The 25,728-nt window shown below is 39.6% G+C and overlaps 1 protein-coding gene across 1 annotated transcript in view; it reads left to right on the top strand.

Moving 5' to 3' along the window:
• Positions 1–25,728, top strand: part of MTCL1 (microtubule crosslinking factor 1) — a 77,635-nt gene that overhangs the window by 17,759 nt on the left and 34,148 nt on the right. Inside the window, exons 3-6 of the mRNA XM_081325267.1 lie at positions 4,749–4,808; positions 13,809–13,883; positions 19,506–20,831; positions 21,657–21,812. Coding sequence (XP_081181393.1) covers positions 4,749–4,808; positions 13,809–13,883; positions 19,506–20,831; positions 21,657–21,812 — 1,617 coding nt within the window. The remainder of the gene's footprint in view (positions 1–4,748; positions 4,809–13,808; positions 13,884–19,505; positions 20,832–21,656; positions 21,813–25,728) is intronic.

Here is a 25,728-nt window from a genome sequence, read left to right as displayed (position 1 = left end):
TCCCCCAACATTAGCTACACTAGTGCTGCTAATGCTGGGGGGACTAAGGCTAGTGCTCGGCAGGAGAGGTCCTGCCGGGTTTTTTTTTAATTCTAGCTCTCCCAGCATAAGCAGCTAGCATTGGGGGAGCTAAAACTAGCAATGAAAGGAAAACCGGCAGGACTTCGCCTTGATTGTGCCATGTGTCCTGTCCTCCTTTCTTACCCCAAGTCCCTGAGTTCTGGCTATCTTCAAAAGATAAATGAGCAAATGACGACTGGGGGTGGGGAGGAGTTTGTGGAACGCGGATGGCAAAGCAGGCCCAATGCCTGTAGGAACCTGGCAGGACAGGATAGGGGAAAAGTAGGTGGACTGTGGGTGCTTGAGTGCCTCTGCCCTCAATCATAAGGAAGAACTGCAGGGGTACTGCAGCGGATGTAACTTCAGGACTGGATCATAAGTACCTGTTGGATGTTATAATTTCGAATGGTTGCTAAGTGATTTGTCATAAGTTGAGGACTACCTGTAATATTAATTAATACTGATTTGGTAGAAAGTGGAAGCTATTTTTGGCTCATTTGGGCTATTAGATTTGGACAAAATTAATATAACCAAGCAAGGTAGTGCAAGTACATTTGCAATAAACAATATTCTTCCTGCTGCAAGCAGTACATGGATAGATGAATAAAGTAGATTATAAAGATTATCCGAGACATGCCTTTTCTGTTTTTATGATACATTGTCTTGGAATTAACAATATATTGTTTTGTCTTCTGGTGGATTTAACGTGCCAGCACAGCTAGAAGTGTTTGCTTTCTTTGAATAAAAGAAGCTATATATACTGGAACATTAATGAGCAGGGGGTTGGACTAGAAAATCTCCAAGGTCCTTTCCAACTCTAACAACAACAACAACAATAATAAAAAGAATAATAGAACTGCAATATTTTATGACTATATGTAGACAAAGTTACAGTCTATAACATTAAAATAAACAATGTTTCTGAATAAACACTTATGCATCCGGTCTGCAATTTGATTCTTGAAAGTGTTATTAGAGAAGAATGGCAAATAGGTGCCCAAATAATGTTTGAAGATAAGGAATATATGTACTGTGCTCAAATCTCTGTTCAGCTGTGAAACTCATTGGCTGATTTTCTACAGAATTGTGAGGGCAAAAAAGGTTATTTTATTGAAATAATGTTAACAATTTTAAATAATTGTACCTAGATTGTTCTGAATTTCATGACCAATTTCTTTAATTAGTTATAGTTATTGAGAAAATCAATACAAAGTATGTATAAATCAGTTGACCAGAACAGCTAATAGTACTAGTAAATGTTATCAAATTTATAAAATTATTAATCAAGAATAATTATAAAATATTGAATATATATTAAGGACTACTCAAATTACTAAGCTAGGTCATCATATTATATGCTGAAATACTTTCTTAAAAAACTGAACTCTCATACACTCTTCCTTACTCCCAAGTTTCATTGATGTTGGTGGGATTTCTGGCCTCCCCTCCAAAATTATGAAAGATGCTTCTGTTAATAATATTTGTAATATCACTAGTGTTGACTTCCTTGATACGAGCCAACTCATTCTTAGGTAAAGATTTTATTAGATGTTGTTGTAATTATTTCCAATTTTTGTATTTGCTACAATCTGTTTTACATATAAGCATGGTGGATTTGGATTTCAGCCTTCTCTTGTTATTTCCCTGCACTGAATTGTCAGTAGGCAGTTGGGTCTTTTTTTTAAGGGTATTAAGGGTCAGTTGAAGGTCACAGGCTCATATGATTGTCTTTAATGAAATTGTAGCTCTGCTTTGGGAAATAGCAAAGGAGTAGAAGCATCAAGGAGGTTAACTTAATTGTGCAGATACACCAAGTATTGGAACCAGACAATTCTTTGAAAGCTAATTAATGATCCACAATAGTCTGTGGATTTTGTTATTTTCCTTTAATATATGAAGTTAAAGCAAAGGCATAAAATAGGAAGCCATAGCAAGAATGCCTAAAAAAATTAGAATGAAAAGAACAGGCCCTGTGTAGAGGAGTTATGTGTTAACAAGTGCTTCATCTGACAAGAGAGCATTACTCAGTATGACACATTTCCTATCTATACCAATACTGAGACATAATTTTGTCCTTGAAAAAAAAATTGGCTGTAGCTCTGTTTCTTGCGCTCGTTTCAATGGTTCAACGGCTGCTTATATAGATTATTAAAAGAATAACATTTATAGACTAGTAATGCAGACATTGAGCCAACATGGCTTGGTGATTAAGGTGATTAAGGATGACAAACAGGGATATCTAAGTTCTAGTTCTCTTTTAGACAGTTGGGTGTGCTTTTTTTCAGCCCAGCTGGCAAATCAAAAACCATACATCTACCAATCTGTGTTATATCAATGTGGTAGATTAAGGCCCATAGCCATCAGTGAAGAGGACTCTAACTACAATGGATTAGTGTGGGCTTAATAATAACAATGCAGACATTGGACAAGAATAAGTAGAGATATGTGCTATGTGATACGTACTGGACTTTATCAGAAATCATTATTATACTAATGCATTTTCCATCTTTTAGGCCAAAAGAAAATGGATGAGTATTTTATTACTGCTTTTGCTATTAAAATCTGCACAAAAATCTAGTCTATTATACTGATCACAAATATGAGGAGACTAATAATTTCATTTTTAGACAGTCTGCATGGTCCTTGTGAGAGTTGGAAATAAACAGTTCAATGTGGAATCCATTGAATTCCACTTGCTGGGAAAATGAAAGTTTAATGAAAGTCTATATAGGTATGTAGGCTTCCATAGGCATTTCATTATTTACAAAAATGAAGAGTTGAAGTCCAAGGACTGTATGCAAGCCCACAGAGTTACCTCTGGGTATGACTGCTAAGAACTGCTAGCATGGGTGCCTTCAGGTGGGAAACAGTATAAAACTGTTAAAATTGCAGTGGAAGCTCTGAAATAAGTATAATACATTTTTAGAAAACAATCTCCAAACTCTCAAAAGAAGTCTTACTAATAAATATAAAGGTCCCACCCAAAACAAGCTGTTTTCCCAGGAGGAAAACAAAGGTGTGGCTCTTTGACGGCAATTATTTTTCCACCCTAGTTGATTCTGAGAATGAAATAAAGTTTTGATAACTCTTGATAGTTAGATATTAGGTCTTTGAACTCCTCTAGTCCCATGACCGCATTGCTTAGCAATGGCAGTCCCTGCAGTCCCCATTGCATCATTAAATGAGGATTGCGGGTCATTAAGCAAACATCTCTCACAACATCCTACTGGTTTCTGACAGTCAAAGTCACTAAGGAAGCCAGCAGAAAGATGAAAGTTCTAGGCGGGTCATCAGCAGGCAAGTAAGTGAAGCATAGTGGTGCTCAGGGAGGGTGTGTGGGTGAGGAAGATTACCTAAGCAACTTGCAACCTTCCCTGCTGGCTTCCCATTGACTTTGTTTGTGGGAAGTCAGTGGGGAAGGTTGGGAATCGTGATCACATGACCACAAGATGCTACAACCATCGTAAGTAAGAGCTGATTGCTGAGCACCCATAGCACAATCATGTGACGGCAAGTTTTTAAGTGGTTGGAACTTCGAGGACACTCAACAACCCTAACTTCAAACATTAACTGAATGAATGGTCATTAACCAAGGAGTAACTGTATAAGCAGTTACAAATCACAATAAGCTTTAAAGCAGATTTCATCTGGAATATGAAGAAACAAATTATATAATAAGGCAAGCTTATGTTACACTATGTGTGAATAACCAATAAAAAGCCGATTAGAGCTGTTAAAAGCAGATAGATTGTAATCTTCAGCATTCTGAATAATTGAAATGATAATTCTAATTCAATAGGAAATAGCAAAGTTTTAGCTGTGTTGAATTTCCATACATACAACATACACTAGTGAGCATAGTTTCTTTCCTCTAGTCCAGTGATTCCAAAACTATTCAAGGATGAAGGACTCTTTTATATAATATATACATAAATTTCCATGATGGAAATTTTATTGCTAAGATATTGGAAGTATGGTTAAAGCAATGAAAGCAGTGAAGTTCCCAGTCAGCTTTGTTTTGATATTTATGTTTCAATGAAAAAAATGCAGAATATCCACCTTCATATATATGGAGAATAAGTAAGTGGCAGCTACTCAAAGAATTGGACTGAATGCATTAGGTAACATGAGGAAGGAAGTGGATGGGCCAAGTAAGATCAATACATCTGCTGTTCCTAATGGATGCAGCCTTCTCTTCAGTGGCAGAAAACAGAGGTGTTTTTTTTTTAAAAAAAATTAAAATCTACTCCTGCATAGTTTTAAAGAAAATCCTGTTGATTCCCAGCATGTGGGATTTTGACACTCCTGAATCTTTCAGAAAACTTACATTATCAACTTGTTTCCTTCATTTCTCTTTAAAAACGAAAGATAAATTACTTATAAATTCATAAACTATGAATTATAAAAGTTGGATACTAGTACATTCATTTTCTCTGTAAGATCTCTAGAAATACTTGGTTTTTCATATAGCCAGCTACATTTCTTGTAGGATAATGATTATACCTGTTTTTGTTATTATGACCTAATGCTTCAAGCAAAACCTAAAATGCATACCGGTACATTTTCTTATTAATGACTGCCACACAGACAATTATTGATATGACAGTGTTAAAAAACTTAACATTATTATTTTTGGACTCTTGTGTGCATTTTAAAATCAGTTTATTATACATTCTCTGTTCTTTCAGAACTCCCTGAAGAGAAGAGGAAGCAGGGATATTCATAAAGAAAAGAAGGCATTTGCTCAGGTATTATTCCAAACAATATATATGTCAATGCTATAACAATGTTATCTAAAGTAACCTTTAGTAATCAAATACATGTAATACATTTTCAGAATAGAATATTTTTATATGAAGTGCTTATTTTAAAAAATCCTCTAAATTTTTGATCTGATAAATCATTTTGTAAATTGAGGTGAAAAAATTTATATATATATATATATATGTCAGTCCTAGAGGAGATCAACCCTGACTGCTCTTTAGAAGGCCAGATCCTGAAGCTAAAACTCAAATACTTTGGCCACCTAATGAGGAGGAAGGACTCACTGGAGAAAAGCCTAATGCTGGGAAAGATTGAGGGCAATAGAAAAAGGGGACGACAGAGAATGAGGTGGCTGGATGGAGTCACTGAAGCAGTAGGCGTGAGCTTAACTGGACTCCAGAAGATGGTAGAGGACAGGAAGGCCTGGAGGAACATTGTCCATAGGGTCGCGATGGGTCGGACACGACTTCGCAACTAACAACAACAACATATATATATATATATATATATATATATATATATATATATATATATATATATATATATATATATATATATATATATATATATATATATATATATATATATATATATATATATATATATATATATATATATATATATATATATATATATATATATATATAATAACCTTGTGTCAGAGTACTTGGAGCAGACAAATTAATCCTTGGTGTCAAGGTTGTGTTCAAATGATTATCTTAACACCAAATGTAATTAACACATTAAAAACACATATTGTGTCATTCTTTTACAGTTTATGGCATTTTTTTCCAGGAGAATACTTGTGATATAAGGATAATGAGTTTCTCTTGTTCAAATTGGAAAGGTTTGTGAAGCCTGGTATTCTTTCTTTCTTCAACTAAATGTAAAGCAATTGTAATTTTTTTCCTCCTCACTCAGTTTTCATAGTAATACTGTTAAAAAACTGGGGCTTAAGAACTGGATTTCTACTTGGTGAGAAAAAAATCATTGCAGCTTCCTGGAAAGTTTTTTATTCCTCAACAGTAAAACAATTTCTTGCACTACCAGCTGAAAAACATTCTTACTCATACATTCCGTATGAACAGCTTTGTTGAAACTATACTGCCAAGATATACAGCCAATGTACAGTGCTGTAATATTTTAAATGGATTACCATACCATCACATACCATGAGATTTCATGAGATTTGATCAAATAATGCATTCCATATAAGGGAGAGGATGCATGAATTCTTACTTTATTGTAATTTTATAAATCTTGATATATTATATAATTTCAATGCAGATTTCAATGCAACAATACTTGTGTAAAAAATATAAATTATGAGCATTCTATTATTTAGAAAGCTTAAAGTACTGAAAATGAGTAAAAAAGAGAAATGTCTATCACTATAATTTTAGGATATTAGTAATGCAAGCATAAAATTATTTAACTTTTCATCCAACATTGAGTTTAAAAAAAGGACCATGGAATATCATATCTGAATAGTAGTTAGGTGACAAAAATTTTGGTCTGAAACTAAGTACTTAAGATCCCTTACAGGGACGGGCCGAGGAGTTTAGTCATCATCTGACGGACAAAATCGCTCAGATCCGGGCCGGTCTGGACTCTGACTGGGCGGAGTCTGACATGGAGGAATCGGATAGTCTTGAGCATGTTATCTGGACTGAGTTCGATCCTGTTTCCCCTAATGATGTGGACAGGATCATGGGGAGGCTGAGCTCCACCACCTGTTTGTTGGATCCGAGCCCCTCCTGGCTGGTTTACGCGGCCCGGGAGGAGACACGAGGCTGGTTCCAGGCAGTAATAACTGCTTCTTTGAAGGAAGGTGTCTTCCCCGCTGCCTTGAAGGAGGCGGTGGTGAGACCCCTCCTCAAAAAGCCTGTCCTGGACCCGGCTGTTTTAAATAATTATCGTCCAGTCTCCAACCTTCGCTTTTTGGCGAAGGTTGTTGAGAGTGTGGTGGCGCATCAGCTTCCTCTGTTCCTGGAGGAAACTGATTATCTGGACCCATACCAATCGGGTTTCAGGCCCGGGCACAGCTCGGAGACGGCATTGGTCGCGCTAGTGAATGATCTCTGGTGGGCTCGGGACAGGGGTTGTTCCTCTGTCCTAGTCCTATTAGATCTCTCAGCGGCTTTTGATACCATCGACCATGGTATCCTACTGCGGCGTCTCAGGGGGTTGGGAGTGGGAGGCACCGTTTTACGGTGGTTCTCCTATCTCCTGGGCCGCTCGCAGTCGGTGTTGACGGGAGGGCAGAGGTCCACCCCGAGGCCTCTCATTTGTGGAGTTCCTCGGGTCGGTTCTCTCGCCCCTCCTGTTCAACATCTACATGAAGCCGCTGGGTGAGATCATTCGTGGTTTTGGGGTGGGGTATCATCAGTACGCTGATGATACCCAACTGTTTCTTTCCACCCCGAACCAACCCAGCGATGCCCTCGCCGTGATGTCCCGTTGCCTGGAGGCGGTCCAGGTCTGGATGGGGAGAAACAGGCTTCGTCTCAATCCTGCCAAGACTGAGTGGCTGTACATATTGGCATCTCGGGTTAACCAGACCATTCCACCTTTAACGATGGGTGGGTGAGGTGTTACCCCCCGTTGATAGGGCTCGCAACTTGGGCATCCTCCTTGACTCCCGGCTCAATTTTGAAGACCATATAGGAGCTGTGACCAGGGGGGCTTTTGCCCAGGTTCGCCTGGTGCGCCAGTTGCGACCCTACCTGGACCAAGATGCCCTACGCACAGTCACTCATGCGCTCGTGACCTCCCGTTTAGACTACTGCAACGCTCTCTACATGGGGCTGCCCTTGAGGACCATTCGGAGGCTTCAGCTGGTGCAGAATGCGGCCGCGCGAGTTGTGATGGGGGTTTCCCGATACTCCCATGTAACACCTCTACTCCGCGAGCTGCATTGGCTCCCGGTTACCCTCCGGGTGAGATTCAAGGTGCTGGTGATGACCTATAAAGCCCTAAATGGCTTGGGTCCGGGATATCTGAGGGAACACCTGCTGCCAGCATCAAGTTCCCTTCGTCCAGTGCGCTCCCACAGGGAGGGTCTGCTCAGGGTGCCGCCGGTAAAAGATTGCCGGCGGATAACACCCAGGGGGAGAGCCTTCTCAGTGGGTGCGCCTGCCCTCTGGAACCAGCTGCCCGTGGAGCTCAGGACTGAACCCCGACCTCCGTTCATTCCACCGGGACCTGAAGACCTGGCTCTTCAAGCTCTCTGGCCCAGGCTGAGAATTTTAATTTTAATTTTAATTGGAGTTTTTACTTTTTTCAGGGATTGATGTAATTTTTTTAATTGTTTTTAACTTTTGTATTTCTTGTTTTAAATACCCTGTAAACTGCCCTGAGTCCTTTGGGAAAAGGCGGTATATAAATCTAATAAAATAAATAAATAAATAAATCTCCATGTATTATTTGTGACTGTGTTTGCACTGATTTAATATTTAACAAAAGTTAAAATACCTGAAAAATAAAAACTGAGTGAAAAAATAAATAAGTTAAAAACAATTAATTTATCTCCTTTTATACAGATTTCTGACTCCCCTTTGTATACAGGTAGTCCTCGAGTTACTATCGTAATGGAACCTGCCCATTATGGTTGTAACCTTAACTGAAACATGTTAAATGAATAAGCCCCATCTCTCCTCTCCTCAATGCATTCGTTAATCAAATGCGCAGGTTGTTAAGTGCACATGGGATTCCTCGGGGTGGGGAAGACCATGGGGGGGGGGCTAACGAAGGAACAAGACACTTGCCTCTGGCCACCCAAAGCCTCCCCCCATTCACTGAGATATTTCATGCTCCGCTTCCCACCTCTTAGGGTTCTCGCTCACTTACCTTTGGAAGATCTTCAGAGCTCAAAATGTAGGGGTAGGAAAGGAGAAAAGTTGGGCCATGTGGCAGAAAAGTATCCATCTTTTTCTCAGACACAAAGTTGTTTTCCTTAGATCGCCCATTCGTACCCATGCTTCTGTCATCTTTGGAAAAGTGTTTTTGCATGGAGGACAGAAGCGTAAGAACATGAGATCTATTGCATCTTGCAGGCTTTGTGTTGTCCCGGCCTAGGTGGCGCCACGTGTGCCCTCTGCATATTTCCAGTAACAGTTCCTAAACAGCCAGAACAGCAGTGCCATCGCCAGAGATGGCTGAGCCCCAGCAGTGGGCCAGGTCAGTGCAGCCACCAGGCGCTATGCCAGGGATCTAAGGAAAACAGCTTTGCATTGAGAAAAAAATGGCCACTTTTTTGCCACATGGCCTGGCCTGTTCTCCTTTCCTACTCCAATATGTTTAGCTCTGGAGATATTCCAAAGGTAAGTACTAAGTGATCGCTGATGGGGTAGGGAGGAGCACCTGGTACCCAGTGGGCTGACAAACAAGGTCCAGTGCCTATGGGGACCCAGCGGGGCGGGATTGGGGGGGAAATAAGCAGGGGGCATGTTGCAGCATCTCTGCGGCCAGACATTAGGATGAACGACCACTGTGGTGATGCAATATATGTAACTTCAGAACCTGGTCGTAAGTACTTGGGGGGGTTCATAACTTTGAACTGTAGCTAAGTGAACTCTCGTAACTCAAGGACTACCTGTAACAATTGTATTTACCTTTTCTCAGTTAAAACAAAAGCATCTGATCAAACCCTTAGAGGTTTATTTTTTTTTGCTGTATTTTTATTACAGTACCCAAGGAATCATTGTCTACAATTAGTATCACAAATAACAGTAAAAAAATCAGTATAAAATTTAAACATATTCAATCATGTAAATCCTATATCAAACAATAATTCAGCCAATCCCAGTTCTTTTATCAAGGCTCTCCTAAAGCTCAGGATATCACTAATGGAAACCATCTGAAAAACATACACTTTCTCAGAACTCTTGGAGAGGAGAAATCTTGAATGGGTAGGATCAGTTTAGTGCAGGCATGTCAAACCCGCGACGTCATGGACATTGCACGACGTATCACGACTTTTTCCCCATTTCCGGCAATGGGGTGGGCACGGTTTTGATGTGACGCATCCAGCCTGGAGGCCGGCAGTTTGACATGCCTTGTTTAGTGGATGATCCTGCACCTGTGTCCCAAGACTTTTAAAGTCAAAACCAGAATATTGAAATTGTACCAAGCAGTCTGTTGGCAACCGTGCAGCACCATAACACAGGCAATATGCATGTACAGTAACTCTTGCCCATTAAAACATTGGTTAATGAATTTTGTATCACTTGCAGTTTCCAAGTAGTCATCAGAGGCTTCACCATACAGAATGCATTGCAGTAATTGCAATAGTTTAAGTCAAAAATAAGAAGTTCATGAGTTACTGTATTTAGAACTTCCTTCACCAGGAAAAGCCATAATTGGCACATCAGCTAAAATGGGGTAAAGTCTCCTGCAGTCTCCACCTGATGTCCAACAGTAGCCATAAGTCTACTTAGAAACTTGAAGTAAAACTTATCCAGAGTAATCACTGGAGTACTTAAGGTGCCTTAACTATAATATTTCACTCTTTTAAAGACAGCAAAGTCCACATTCTGGGTAGAGAGGACCCTTGGTTTGAAAAAAAAGGTAAAAGAGGCCATTTATGTTAACACTGAGCAGCCCTGTCTCAACAGAGGGGGAGGGATAAGACACCAGCTATCTCCTTTCTATAACACAGTCCTTTCAGCAGTTCCAAAAAGATTCCACCCCCATTTGTACTCTGGATGCCTTCAGGTGACCCTGAGGGCACAGATAAACCCCTAGTATTCTCAAGATCTCTCAAGGAGATATTAACGACCACATGAATAAAAGGAAATATGATCCTTCCAGCCCCCTCCCCTCATCATGTCAGAATTAATCCTTCCATCACCCCCACCATCGTGCCAGAAACGATGAAGCTTCTTGGATGAGAAGCGAAAGATCTTCGTCCTCCTCAAAGATAAAAACAGTACGGTTGCCTTCTGAAAAAGCGCTCAGAGATAAAAATAAAGAAATTATTTGGATATCCTCAAGAAACCTGCACTGGATCCAGCTATTTTAAATAACTTTCGTCCTGTCTCCAATCTTCGCTTTCTTGCAAAGGTTGTTGAGAGTGTGGTGGCACGGCAGCTCCCTTTGGTCCTGGAGGAAACTGAGTATCTGGATCCGTACCAATCGGGTTTCAGGCCTGGGTATAGCACGGAGACGGCATTGGTCGCGCTGGTGGATGATCTCTGGCGGGCCCGAGATAGGGGTTATTCCTCTGTCCTGGTCCTATTAGATCTCTCAGCAGCTTTTGATATCATCGACCATGGTATCTTGCTGCGACGTCTTGAGGGGTTGGGAGTGGGAGGCACCATTTTACGGTGGTTCTCCTACCTCTCGGGCCGTTCGCAGACGGTGTTGGCAGGAGGGCAGAGGTCAACCCCTAGGCCCCTTAGTTGTGGGGTGCCTCAGGGGTCAGTACTCTCGCCTCTCCTGTTCAACATCTATATGAAGCCGCTGGGTGAGATCATCCGTGGCTTCGGGGTGAGGTATCATCAATATGCTGATGATACCCAGCTTTTCATCTCCACCCCGAACCAACCCAGTGATGCCCTCGATGTGATGTCCCGTTGCCTGGAAGCGGTACAGATTTGGATGGGGAAGAACAGGCTCCAGCTCAACCCGGCCAAGACTGAGTGGCTTTACGTACCGGCATCTCGTTTAGTCCAAGAGGTTCCATCTTTGGTTATGGGAGGAGAGATGTTACCTCCCGTTGATAGGGCACACAATCTAGGCGTCCTCCTGGATTCACAACTCAGTTTTGAAGATCATATTGGAGTCGTGGCCAGGGGGTCATTTGTGCCCCTTTCTGGACCAAGATGCCCTACGTACAGTCACCCACGCACTCGTTACCTCCCGTATAGATTACTGCAATGCTCTCTACATGGGGCTGCCCTTGAAGACCACCCGGAGGCTTCAGCTGGTGCAAAATGCGGCCGCGCGGGTAGTGATGGGAACACCCCAATACTCCCGTATTACACCCCTCCTGTGTGAGCTGCATTGGTTACCGGTTGTCCGGGTGAGATTTAAGGTGCTGGTACTTACCTTTAAAGCCCTACATGGCTTAGGCCCGGGATACTTGCAGGACCATCTGCTGCCGGGAACGACTTCCCATCGCCCAGTGCACTCACACAGAGAGGGCCTCCTCAGGGTACCGTCGGCTAGACAATGTCGGCTGGCAACCCCCAGGGGGAGAGCCTTCTCTGTGGGAGCACCAGCCCTATGGAACCAGCTCCCCCCTGAGCTTCGGATGGCCCCAGATCTCCGGTCCTTTCGCCGCGGCCTCAAAACACTTCTTTTCCATCAGGCTGACCTGGACTGACTGGGATTTTAATTATGTTTTTAATTTTTAACTTATTTTAATTTTAATTTTAAATTTATTCTACAGGGGCCATTAATTTAATTTTCTTTTAACTTCTGTATTATTGTATTTTATTGTTGTTAGCCGCCCTGAGTCCTTCAGGAGATAGGGCGGCATATAAGTCCCAATAATAAATAAATAAATAAATAAATAAATAAATATTGATGATCCTGGATTATTAGATAGTTTCACCAAACAACATTACATAGATGTTGAACAGCAAGAGAAACAGGAGAATTGTGTGGCATACCACACTGGAATCTCCAACAGATCTTTCTTCCCCACTATCACGAACTGGAACCACACATTCAGGAAAAAGTAGAACCTCTCTCTGTACACAGTATTTCCAACTCCTAACTCTTAACAGGCAGCCCAGACATTGATAATATTGAATGTTGCTGGGATAAATCATCCAACAGTGCAATCAATGTGATTCTATTTCAAACCTAGGCCTGATTCCAGGATTTGGAAAGAATCCAGATAAATCCAAACACACTCTACTGTATATCTTCCATAAAAAGGAGTATTGGAGGCTGGTTTCTAACATAGCCAGATATAAGGATGGCTTCGTCAGGAGAGGCATACTACCATCTCTTTCAAAGTCAGTGGTACCATCCCTCCCCTAACAGCATTGAACACTTTCTAATCCAAGCAGTTTGAAAAAGCATGGGTTATAATTCATATGTAGAAGAGTTCATTCTGCCTGCTACCACATTTACTTACAGGATAGAATGAGTTCCAGATCACATCATAAGACTCTGCCTCTGCCAACTCTATTGTTTCTACCCATGTGGAATCAAGACTTGAGTCAGTTTATTGGCAAATGTTGCCTGAAACTTTCACTTCAGCCTGGCAACTCTTACTTCAACCTTGCTGAGACTCAGTCCTCAAATGAAAATGAGTCATCCTAAAGAAGTCTGCTGGGATATGATCCACTGATGCAATAATTTAATTTAATTTAATTTAATAATATTTCTATACCGCCCTTCTCCCTGAGGACTCAGGGCGGTTCACAGGGCAAGAGTAAAATACAAAATACAAATATTAAAAAGAAATTAAATGATTGCCCAATTTTAAAACAATTGATATACAATTATAAAACCCCAAAGATAAAATTAAGAATACAAAAAATAAAAAAACCCACCAATCCCCATCAGGCTAGGCCGGCTTGTACAAACAAAAACGTCTTGAGATCGCGACGAAAGGAGCGAAGATCGGGCGCCATCCGGAGCTCTACCGGTAACTGATTCCACAGCTCCGGAGCGCCCACAGAGAAGGCTCTCCCCCTGGGGGCCACCAATCGACATTCTCTGATCGGTGGCACCCTGAGGAGGCCCTCTCTGTGGGAACGCACAGGGCGCAGGGAGCTTGATGCCGGCAGCAGATGTTTCCTGAGGTACTCCGGCCCCCTGCCATGGAGGGCTTTGAACATATGATGGAAAGATAAGAAGTTTGCAACTTTGCACATGAATATGCTCCTACTATGTTAAGTTTGCTATACAACTCAGAATTATACTGGATTATTCCAGGGTCTACTACAAGAACATGTAGAACAGAGAAAATAGAACTGCACTCTTTCTGCATTTAGTTTTATTGAAAAAAAAGTTCTGTTCAGCAGAGTTGCAGAATGGAAGTTCTTGGAAAATGCCAAGCAGCGGTCAGAACACAAAGGAAACTGTTTCTTCAGCATAAGGTCCTTAGGAATGTTGGCACTGGCCCAGTTTCCTGGGCGACAGCTATGTTGCCATTCCATTTTGCTGACATTCCAGTAAGTGCCTGGAGAAAACCATTGAGGAGATTGTAATGGAACATTATTTCTTTTTGTTTGTGTCACCCGACTAATCAAATATATAAAATATATACATATTTTATGTATGGTATTGTGATTAAGCCTCAGCCTCATCACAGCTTTAGCACCGTAGCCCTAATTTGTTCATATTGAGTGTCACTCATCATGTATGCATCTAATTTATATTTCAAGCTATTTTGTAGTCAAGCTGTGTCTATGCACATGCACTCTTCCTATACTGGTGTCTGTCTTGAGAGCCTTTTGTATAGTAAGGCAGAAATAATTTAATACATTTTATACATATACACCCATACACTATATAAAATGCTAAAAGAACAGTTTATATGAGCAAACAAACCAATCAAAGTATATAAATAAGGGCCTGGGGCTAATGGCTCTGCCACCCTCTATTATGATGATTATTCATTCATATTTACAGAACTAATAAAAACCAAGCCTATTTTTCTCAAATAATTTACCCTTGAAATTGGAGGATCATATTAGCTTCATTAAGAATACCGTATTTTCCGGCGTATAAGACGACCCGGCGTATAAGACAACCCCCTACTTTTAAGAAGTTTTTCAAGGTTTTTTGTCTTATACGCCGGAAAATACTTACATGCCCTGCCCTCCCTGTCCGTCGCAGAGGAGGCGAAGGCCCGACTGGCCCCGCTGGCCCTCCCGCGCTTCTGCTGGCCCCCGAGACGCAGCGTTTCCCGGGCAGCAGGCAGCGCCGGAGGGCAGCCGCCGCCACGGCTGGCGCCCCTCCTGCTTTCCCCCCCCAGGCCTTGAACTTCTCCCATTCGGCGCAGGGTGGGGCAGCTCCGCCCGCAGCCTCTTTTTCATGTGCCGCTTCCCTCTCACCGTCGGCCGAGGCGCGCTCGGCCCGGGCTCCCGGTCCCTCTTCCCGGCCGGCTTCCCGCCCTGCCCCTCATGGAGCTGGACTGGGCGTGCAGCCTCTCGGTGTGGCTGCTTTTCCTGGGCAGCCTGGCGGTGCGGCTCCTGCGCTCGGACCTGTTGCTGAGCCGGCGGCTGCTGCTGCGCGTGGGGCTGCTGCCCCTCAGCACCGCGCTCACGGCGGCTGCCTGCTGGCTCGGAGGGCAGCGTCGGACGGGAGCAGGACTTCCCTGCCGGCTCCCGTCCGACGCTCTTCCCTCTTGAGGCAGCTGCTGCCTCAAGAGGGAAGAGCGAGCCGGCAGGGAAGTCCTGCAAACGCACGCGCACGCAGGACTTCCCTGCCGGCTCCACGCTTTCCCTCTTCAGGCAGCTGCTGCCTCAAGAGGGAAGAGCGAGCTGGCTCTTCCCTCCTGAGGCAGCAGCTGCCTCAAGAGGGAAGAGCGTCGGACAGGAGTCGGCAGGGCAGTCCTGCACACGCGCGCACTCCCCGGCTGCTAAGGAGCAGCCGGGGAGTGCGCGCGTGCGCAGGACTGCCCTGCCGGCTCCCGCCAGATGCCACCCACTGATTTTCCGGCGTATAAGGCGACTGGGCGTATAAGATGACCCCCCAACTTTTGAGGTGATTTTCATGGGTTAAAAAGTCGTCTTATACGCCGGAAAATACGGTATGACTTTTTTCTGTCTCATATTTAAAGTGGTTCATCTTAAAATTTAAGCTTACATAATTCTGACAGGAAAATGAAATAACAGAAGACAAGATTAGTCCTCAACTTACAACCACAACTGAGCCCAAAATTTCTGTTGCTAAATAAGACAAAGTGAGTTTTATCTCAGTTTACGACCTTTCTTGCCACAGTTGTTAAGTGAATCACTGTAGTTGTTAAGTTAGTAACACGGTTGTTAAATGAATCTGGCTTCCCCATTGACTTCGCTTATTAGAAGGTTGCAAAAGGTGATCACACGTGACACCAGGACACAGCAACGGTCATAAATATGAGTCACTTGCCAAGGTACCAAACTTTAATCAAACGGTCATGGGCATGCTGCAAAGGTAAGTGTAAAAAAAACAGTCATAAGTCACTTTTGAAAGTGCCGCTGTAACTTTGAATGATCACTAAACAAATTGTTGTAAGTCCACAACTACCTATATAGGAAAGCTTTAAAAGAAACCTGATTCCGTTATTATGAGTTTCACAATCAGACGAATTTTAAAAAATGGAACACCCTTATTGTTTGGGTCATTTTCACATTATGGGTTTATCTAATAACAATCTCACCTGAATTCCAATGCATGTGGCTTTCATTTGCATCTTTTACAATATTAGTTTGATATTGTCATGCTGCATAACATTTAAGAGACTTTCTCCCTACCATGCAAACCTATTTAGCATGCAGTTTGGCAATTACTGTATACTTACGTAATGTTTATTTGTATATCCACGCAATACAGGAGACTGGGGGCATTAAAAGATGGGAAATTAAACTTACCTAGATTTAATGTAAGCTATCAATAGCAGTCATATTTGTTGTAATTAAAATGTTTGCTGTGGAATTTGTTTCAAAACCATTTACAAATGTTTGTTGAGATTTCACTCTTTGCCTCTCTGTCTGTCAGGTATTGATAAACAAGCACAAATTAAGAAATGCCAGAAATTGTTTTTAGACTGCAGTCTTATACTGGTTATATGAGAATAAATCTTATTGAATCCAAAAAACATTTTTCTAAATAGACAAATATAATTTATGTGCTGTAAAAATATAATCTTGGAATTGGATTTGGAATGACATTTTAAACTCAGTGATGTCTGTTGGGGGAGTCAAACCAGTCAATCTCATGAAATCATGATTATCTCACTCCATATGTACATATATTGAAACATTGCATTGTTTCAATCAAAGGTATGGCACAACGCTGTTTTCATCATTTTATTGAAAGCAGCAGGAACTGTAGGTGCCCATAATTAAGCTCTTGATATGTCTCAGTTCATAGTCAATCTGTAAACAAGGTTTAAAACTTTTTTTAAAGTTTTGTTGGTAGAAATGGAACAATTTATCAAATGGTTTATTAACACTACAGTATGAGTAGCTTCTAAGCAATTTTCTTGATAATTTTAAAATTAATTAAGAGGCTATTATTGCACATGGCTATTTTCTATTATCTGAGTTTTAAATTTATGAACACAATTTTCTATTTTATTAAGCACTTTTTTCCTTTTGAGTTTTTATTTCTGTGAATATCCAAATTGAAAAAAAAATCTTAACAAATATATTATGGATACAACACTGGAAATGACAATAATTCATAATAGAGACTGATTTTATGCACATATAAAATCTACAATTTGAGAATTTCACAAGGTAAATAGTGAACTAAACAGTTAAATAATAGCTAAATTATTTCATAGCAATAGAAAAAAAATAAAGTACAAGACAGGATATAAAGTCAAAAACTATTTAAAATTTAATTTCTTCCGTTCTTTTGATACACACATGATTTGTAACTTTATATCCCAGAATTTTAAGGAAACTGAATTTATGAGATGTTATTCTAAACAAAATCTGTTTTTAATACTTAGGCATTTTATTGGACTGAGCTTTTATTATATTCCTTATTTAACTTCAGTGCTACTGGATTTGCAAAAAAAATTTATATATTTCCATTTGGCATACTATTATTTATTTATTTTTATTTATTTATTTATTGAATTTATTCTTTCTCTCCCCCCCCATTTTACCCAATCATAGGGTAATTCTGGGTGGCTTACAGTTACATCTAAGTTAAAACATAAAAAGTTAAAATCAAACCTTAAAATCAAAGACACATGGGGAGGGCAGGGGCAGAGTGGGGGGGAGGTGGGATCTGTTATTAGTCAGTGAACCACCTCTATTGCGCTGTTCCCCCACTGGGGCCCCAAGCTGACTGGCAAAGCCATGTCTTTAGGCCCTTACAAAAAGATAGGAGGGTCGGGGCTGACCTCACACCAGGGGCAAGATTTAATACCCACATTTTTTTCTTGAGAGTAACATGCAGCCTCTTGAAGAAGCTTTTTTTTCCACTTTGGGGTTGGATTTAAAAAAAAGTTTAAAAAAATATTTTAAATGAAGCGTTACTATTTGAGACTTCATGACGTATCCATGCAATTTTCTTGGCAACAGTTTAAAAGTATTTCGCAGATGCCACCTTCTCAGTGTTTTCTTTAATATCCCAGACTATCTTACTGTCTTGGAATTCTTTGGTATCAGGCATTCCAAGTACTAACCAGTCTAACCCAACATAGCTTCCAGTCCTGGCAAAATGAAACAAATGCTGCCATCTGTTGAGACTGCCAAAAGATAGCTGATAACTTTATATAATATTACAGTAGTTTATATTATTAACAATTCCAGAGAGATATTTGACGTGCATTATAAGTAACAGTTTGACTTTGTTGTGCCTATATGAATATTGCATTATATTCATAATGTATCTATACAGAGTGAAGCAATTTGGTTGTCCCTGTTTTGAAAAATGAACATCTGACATGGGATATCTGTGCATGCCTGATAAACTATGAAGCGTTGAGTCCTTGGTGCTCTCTGGGCTTAGTTGTTTGAGTACATATGTTTCATTACCCAGCTAGGTAACATTATCAGTGTGGGTGAGTATAGGGTTTGTTCCTTGTCTAGATACAGTAGCTTGCCCTGCCCATTTTTTTCTTTGATAGTTTCTTCACTGGGGTATCAAAAACTTAGAAACAACCAAACAGACTGTTACAACCACATGGCATTATTGTAGCACAGTAATCAACTACAGACCTCCAAAACATCTTAAATAAACTAAAAGACTCAGTACCCAAGAAGAAAAAACAGGAGTCATTTACAACATAGAGTGTAAGGGTTGCAACAACTACTATGTAGAACAGGGAGGCAGAAGACTAGCAGTGTACATCCACAACACTAGTATTCAGAAGACACGATGAAAACTCCTTAATTTCACAACACATGGACAGACCAACCATAGTTTCAATGGGGAAACTGGTAATCCTAGACCAAGTTAAGCTTCACACTTGCTCACACTGGTTTCCTAATTGGGTAATGAAAAGTCTGCAAGTAAAAAGCATAAAGAGCTCCAAGGACTCTTAGCTCAACTCTGAGTTACATATATTCTGTTCTATTGGAAATTATGAAGTTCCACATAGTTTTTTTAAAAGGACATAATTTCGTTTTTCACTTAATCTGTAACTTGTTTTTGCTGGAATAGGTACTTATTTTGTGGAAAGGAATATAAAAGTTTATATATTCTGAATAATCTAATGTAAAAAAACAAATTTCAATTTTTACATTATACATTATTGGTTGTTTCCTCATTTAAAAGTGTGCAACATTTGTATTATAACTATCAGTTTCTGAAAGTTTATTGCAAGGTATTTTTTTACTGGTAATTCCTTAACTGAATTTTGTAGAGTGCATATGCACACATGCACCCACACACCCCCTCCTAATTTTATATCCTCGTATACCCATGGTGGAGTTGAAACCCAACATAACAAGAAGCTACCAGGTTAGAAAAAGTCACTTTGCAGAGTTATAGCCAGAACATGTTTGTCTTTTTCTTCCTTTTGTCTTCATATTTGTTGCTTTTATTGGCAGGAAGACAGTGCTGATTTGAAGTGCCAGCTTCAGTTTGCCAAAGAGGAAGCAGTACTGATGCGTAAGAAGATGGCCAAGTTAAGCAGAGAGAAAGACGAATTGGAGCAAGAGCTTCAAAAGTACAAATCCATCTATGGGGATGTGGAAAGTCCTCTCCCCATTGGAGAGGCTGGAGGACCACCCAGCACAAGAGAAGCTGAACTGAAGCTTCGTTTAAAATTAGTGGAAGAAGAAGCTAACATATTAGGCAGAAAGTTAGTAGAACTAGAGGTGGAAAATAGAGGAATTAAGGCTGAGATGGAGGACATGAGATGCCAGTATGAAAGAGTATGTCTTAACCAGGAACGTGTTTCAAGCATTCCTACCTCACCTTATGGTGACCCTGTGGAATCAGCTGCAGAGTTACGTCATCATTTGCAATTTGTAGAAGAAGAAGCAGAACTTCTTAGGAGATCTATCTCTGAAATTGAAGATCACAATAAGCAACTAACAAATGAATTAAATAAATTCAAGTTTGACCCTGGGCAAGAATCTGATTGGTTTCATGAAAATGCATCCAAATGCAGTAGATCCTTACAAGAAGAACTGAAGTCAGCCCGGATGCAAATCAATGAACTGAATGGAAAAGTGATGAAACTCCAGTATGAAAACCGTGTACTATTATCTAATGTGCAGCGCTATGATCTTGCCTCTCATCTAGGATTGCGAACATGCAGTCCCAGGGATAGTGATGCTGAGAGTGAAATAGGGAAGAAAGAGTGTGACAGTGAAGAAAGTCATCTACCTCAACCAAGGAGAGAAGGACCCATTGGGGGTGAAAGTGATTCTGAAGATTTATATGAAAAGACATCAGGTTTTGGGAGTGGGAAACACTCAGAAGTTAGTAACTTGTGTTCCACTGATTTAACACGGGCCAAAGAGAACTCAGAATCATTTATCAGTATCAAATATGAGGCCGAAAGGCTTGAAAGAGCTATGGAACGCCTTGTCATTGATACAGACAATTTAATATACGAAACAAAAGTCCACATAAATAGCAGTGCTGCCTCTGAGCAAATTTTTAAAAAAGATGAGGGGGAAAAGGGGAACAAGAACGAATCAGAACTTTTAAGCACTATTAATTTAAGGATGAAACATTTTCAGAAAGAACTGCAAACCTTCTTGGAGAAGGTTGATAACATTGGGGCTGACTTCAAAGAACAACTGGAAGATCTTTCCCCTCTTCCTCATCTTACAGAGTCCTCTAGTTTTCTGTCCACAATGACATCCATCTCTCGAGATTCACCCATTGGAAACCAAGGAAAGGAATTAATTATAGATTTCCAGGTAAGTGGACCACTTGCTTCTTTTACGGTTTTGTCAGTCTTTCTTGCTGCATTCTGGTGCTAATTTTACCTATCTTTATTTTGTTATGATTTTGAAATTAATTTGTAAAATATTCGTAAATTCTTTTTTTTAACTGCTATTTTCACACAGAGGCTGTTCCTCATGACAAAAAGGCTAATAGAAACAAATAGCTTTTGAATTTTTTGTTTACTATATTGGATGCTGCATTTCATTAATTACTGTTTTGTTGATATTTAACAAAACACATATGCACATACTTTCTCTTACACTTTTAATATGAAATGTATTTGAAAAGGTCTTGTCAAAATAAAAATCCAAAATGAAATGCCCGATATTAGTTCTTTTACATAAGGAAGGGGCAAATAAAAAGGCCCTGAAGCCAGTAAATGACTGCCTTTCATAATGCATTTCCCTGTCACAGCTGCCATACTGAATAGGGATTTTTCTGCACAGCACAAATAAGGCTGGAAGACTTGTATCCCCATATACTCCATAACTTATAAGCTTGCTGTTGGTTTGACTCATGCATCCCCATTGCATGCGCCTCATAACCAGTATTTGCATTCTTTCCCCTCTCTCTTTTTTGCTTTTCAGATGTTTCAGCCCATTATTTTGCTCATCCTTATTTTAATTCTATTCTCGTCACTTGCTTATGACATTGCATTTAAGTTGATTTTTCTGTTCACGCTTTTTTTTGTCTTGTAGTTTTTTCAATCGCCTACCTTAGCCACTTTTGTTTGTTTTTTTAATCTTTCCCTGTCCTGATTTCTTTTATGTTACAATCCCCACCCATGCACTTAACAGTCCAAACAAAAGGATCAGTTGGAATGGCAGCGCAGCCCAGACCATGGAGATGAGAAAGAGATTCATCAACAACAAGGCACCACAGAACCACATGGCAGAACTGATGGAGACCTTAAATTCTACAGGCCAGAAAACAAGAATTGTTTCAGTCTAGAGGTTAGCACAGCTGAATAAAAATTCCTTGAAAGGGAACAGTAATTGTCATAGAAGCCAGGGCAAAATAGAGGGAATAATTCCTTTTAAGCCCTACAATTTGTATTTAACTCCACCTAATATTTAATGAAATGGAAATCTGACAATTTTTAGCATTTTTCTCATGACAGCCAATACAGATAGCCCTCGTTTAGCAGTTGACTCATTTAACAATCATTTGCACTATAATGGTAATGGAAAAATAACTGTATGACCAGTCCTTGCATTCATGATTTTCTGGGGACAGAAGGTTCTACAACAAGGGGGCAGCAGCAGAGAAGGCTCTCTTCCTTGACACTGCCAGTTGAAATCTTTGACTACCTTTCCTGCTTGATTGAGTGAGATGAGATACGCTGATGAGATGGGGAAAACCTAACTTGGCCCTATGCCATGTAGAGCTTTATAGGTGGCTAACAGCTTGAATTTGACCACCATCTTTCCATGATCAACGGGGGCCCTCCTTTTTCACCTCTCCGGGGCGACTTTAGACCCATTTAGGGTCCCCTGGCAGGGCGAATTCAGCCATGGGGTGCGGAGCTCTGTAATTCCTCGGCCTAAAATAACAGGAGGTGTTATTTTAGTCATATATTGAGAATTGCCATAAGAATTAGAAGAAACTGCTTACTTGACTGTCTGGTTGATAATGTGACCTACAACTCTCCAGATTTGATTGTGGAATAGCACTTATCTCATTTTGTCAATTGTACAATCCTATAATCTGGATTTAAGTGGTTGTTTATCTTTACATCAAAATCCAGCAATGAATAACTAGAAAAGATTGACTGGAAAGCAATGATTTTATTAATTCAGGTCTTTCCTAAAATACGTTTTCAATACTCCAATCATTTTAATGAATTAATATACGCTTAATTTCTTAAATTTTGAAACAGCATTTTAAATAAAAAGTCTAGCTGAAGGAAGGCAAATTTGTGAATTCAATGTTTGATTTGCTGGCCATTAAGTATATTATAAATTGACTTTTTATATTGAAGATGGGTAGATTAGAGGTGCAGGGAGTGAAACATGTAGCGTTGTGATGTGCAAGTCTTGGATTGATTGATTTAATTGTGATTTAGCTATGCTCAAAAAGAATGAAAAAGGTATATCTTCAAGAAAGAAAGAACTTTGATATTAGCAGAAATATACTTTAGAAGTATGTTAATAAATTAAATAGCCTCTGTTGTTAAAAAGCAAGATCTCTTAAAATTTTTCAAAGGTCCATGATTGCCAACTTGGTACTAGATTCCCTCTTTATGGAGAAAAAAATGTACACTGTTCCAAAACCAGAAATTTTGTATGTTTTCAAAAAAGGTAATCAGTTTATTCAAAACACTTGCTGAAATGCAGGAAAGAATTACTTATCTGTTATGGTGGAATGGCATCAATAGCTTTATTGATCCTGATAGTAATGCAGAAGGGAGTGAGTGGTGTAACATTAACAGCAATCCACAATAAGGAAGAGGTCAGGAAAAGCAGATGTGAGGGAAGATAATGCTACTACAAGAAGTAATTTTAAAATTAAACTCAAAGGAAAACAGTTGCAAAAATGATTCCTGCATAGTTCCAAGAAAACTCTATGGACATGGCTGGAACACTGAGACAGGTTTATGTGGTAGGTGAAGAGATTCCAAGTAGAAAAACATTCATTTTCAAAATAGAAGTGGAGATGATAATGTAGTCAGATCAAACCTGCAAAGAAATCTGGTCAGTAATGAAAGAGAATTTTCTCATTTTACAAGGAGAGATGTAACTGGAATACATGGAATGTGAGAAGAACGAACAAAGAAAAACAACTTTTTTGAAATGAAAATATTTTTTGAAATCAATGAATAGGACCTCTTTAACTCAGTTAATATAATATGTATCAGGGCATGAAGCCAGTCCAAAAATGGTAATGATATTTCAAAAGGATGTTGCAAGTATGTGTTTAGTTATAACATAAAAAGTGTCATTCAACATTAATGTTGTACAAGAATGTGCACTTCTTAAGGGGGCAGTGATGAAAAACACTAAAAAATTACTAAACTCAAAATTGAGAAGGGCTAAATGCAATATTAGGAAAAAGCACAGTACTGCAAATTGGTGACTGGAATATAAACATTGGAGAAATTGAGAAATCTGGAATTAGAGGAGAACTAGATTAGGTAAAATGTAATAATGGAGAAGGTTAACAAAGCTTTGCAAAGATATTATTTATTATTATTTATTGAGAGAATCAACTTCAAGCCATATATATGTATACTTTACACATGGGCATTATGGGATATACAACATTAAAATAAAATTTAATATGTAATAGGAAAGAGAACATAGAGAATTGCAATCCCAGTGAGCCATTGCATTCTGAAATATAGATTATAAAACAGACCATGTATACAGATGTCATACAGGTGGACTATAGAGTAAGGATGCCAACAAGATTTGACTTGAGAAAAATCATTTAGAATATAACATCAGTGAAAGAAACAGATTCAGTATGCCATGCAGAAAAGAAACTAAGCAGTTATATATAAGAGACATCATGAAAACTAAGTGAAAAAAGTATTCTCAAAATTCCGAAGAAAAGATTCAGCTGATTTTCAAAACAAATTAAGAGCCAAAGTAAGACATAAAATTATGCATGACAATTGAACACATCTACATCATATCAAGCAGAAAGCAAATAAAGAAATAAAGACTTTCAACGAACAGAAGAGATTAAAGAAAAAAATTAAGATCAGAGTACAGTATTCATGGGGGGGGGAATCACAAGATAGATCTAGTACTCATGGAAGAAAGGTAATAGAAGTAAATGAAATTAAAGAAAGATGGAAAGGCCATATTGAAGCTCTTTACAAATTAGGTTATGGAATCATAGAATAATTTGTTCAGACATAATGTGTGAATTAACCTTCTTTCATAGAAAATGTGATATGACAGGCAATGGACCAGCTGTCAAATAAGAAAGCACCAGGATCAGATAAGATGCCCATTGAACTATTTAAAGCTGCAAGAGAACAAGCAGTTAAAGTGCTAACAGCTGAGAGAGTAAATTCTCACACTGTCAGAAGCAAATAGCCTTAGACCAGATAAGCTAATGTAGAAAGTGCAAACTGGAGTATTTGGATTCATTGAAAGCAATAACCAGACATAGTCATCTTTGCCAATTCTGTTTGCAATACACACAGAAGTCTGGGAGTCCTAATATGCCTTCCAATTTTCCCAAAGCCCCTATTGGTTTTTTCAGACTCTGAGGTAATGGGAACCAAGTTGGACAATAGGAAAACAATGGATTTATTGCTTAGATATAAATCAGCATTCACAGAATACTTACGGACCACAATGACTAAATTGTGCCAGAAATTTCCTTTCCCTATAGTTTTTGATCCTCCTGGTGGATAATACTAATTTCAGGTGTATTACTGATTACAAAGTCAGAACCTCCCCCAATATACATCTTTCTGGAAGAGATGGACATTTCTCCCCCACTACCCTCTCTGGGCATTTTGAACAGGAGAAAAGGGTGGTTAGAGTAGAAATTGTTTTCCTTCCAGAGGAGAAAAGGGAAAGGAGCTCTTTGGCCTCAATAGAGATCTTGAGCAAATAAATAATCGTCATGAGATATGTTGTGACAGAAAATTCTTAAATAGTTACAAGCAAACAAATCAAACCAACCAACTATCAAACGAGAGAGAGATGGAAACTATTCCTTCTTCCTGAGAGTGGCTTTTAGCCTGTTTGCTACATACCTTAATGCATCAGGAAAAAGAGGCATAAGAATTTGAATCTCACTTTCCCTGCAAATAGGATTTGCATTAGATATACTTAGTTTCAGTAAATCTACTTAACCACAGCCTTGGTGTTCTTGGAAGTCTATATATTTTTTAAAATTTCTGTGACC

The sequence above is a fragment of the Vipera berus genome, assembly GCF_964194415.1.
Source record: "Vipera berus genome assembly, chromosome: 3".
In the NCBI taxonomy this organism is placed as follows: domain Eukaryota; kingdom Metazoa; phylum Chordata; class Lepidosauria; order Squamata; family Viperidae; genus Vipera; species Vipera berus.
This window is presented reverse-complemented; position numbering and strand designations above follow the sequence as displayed.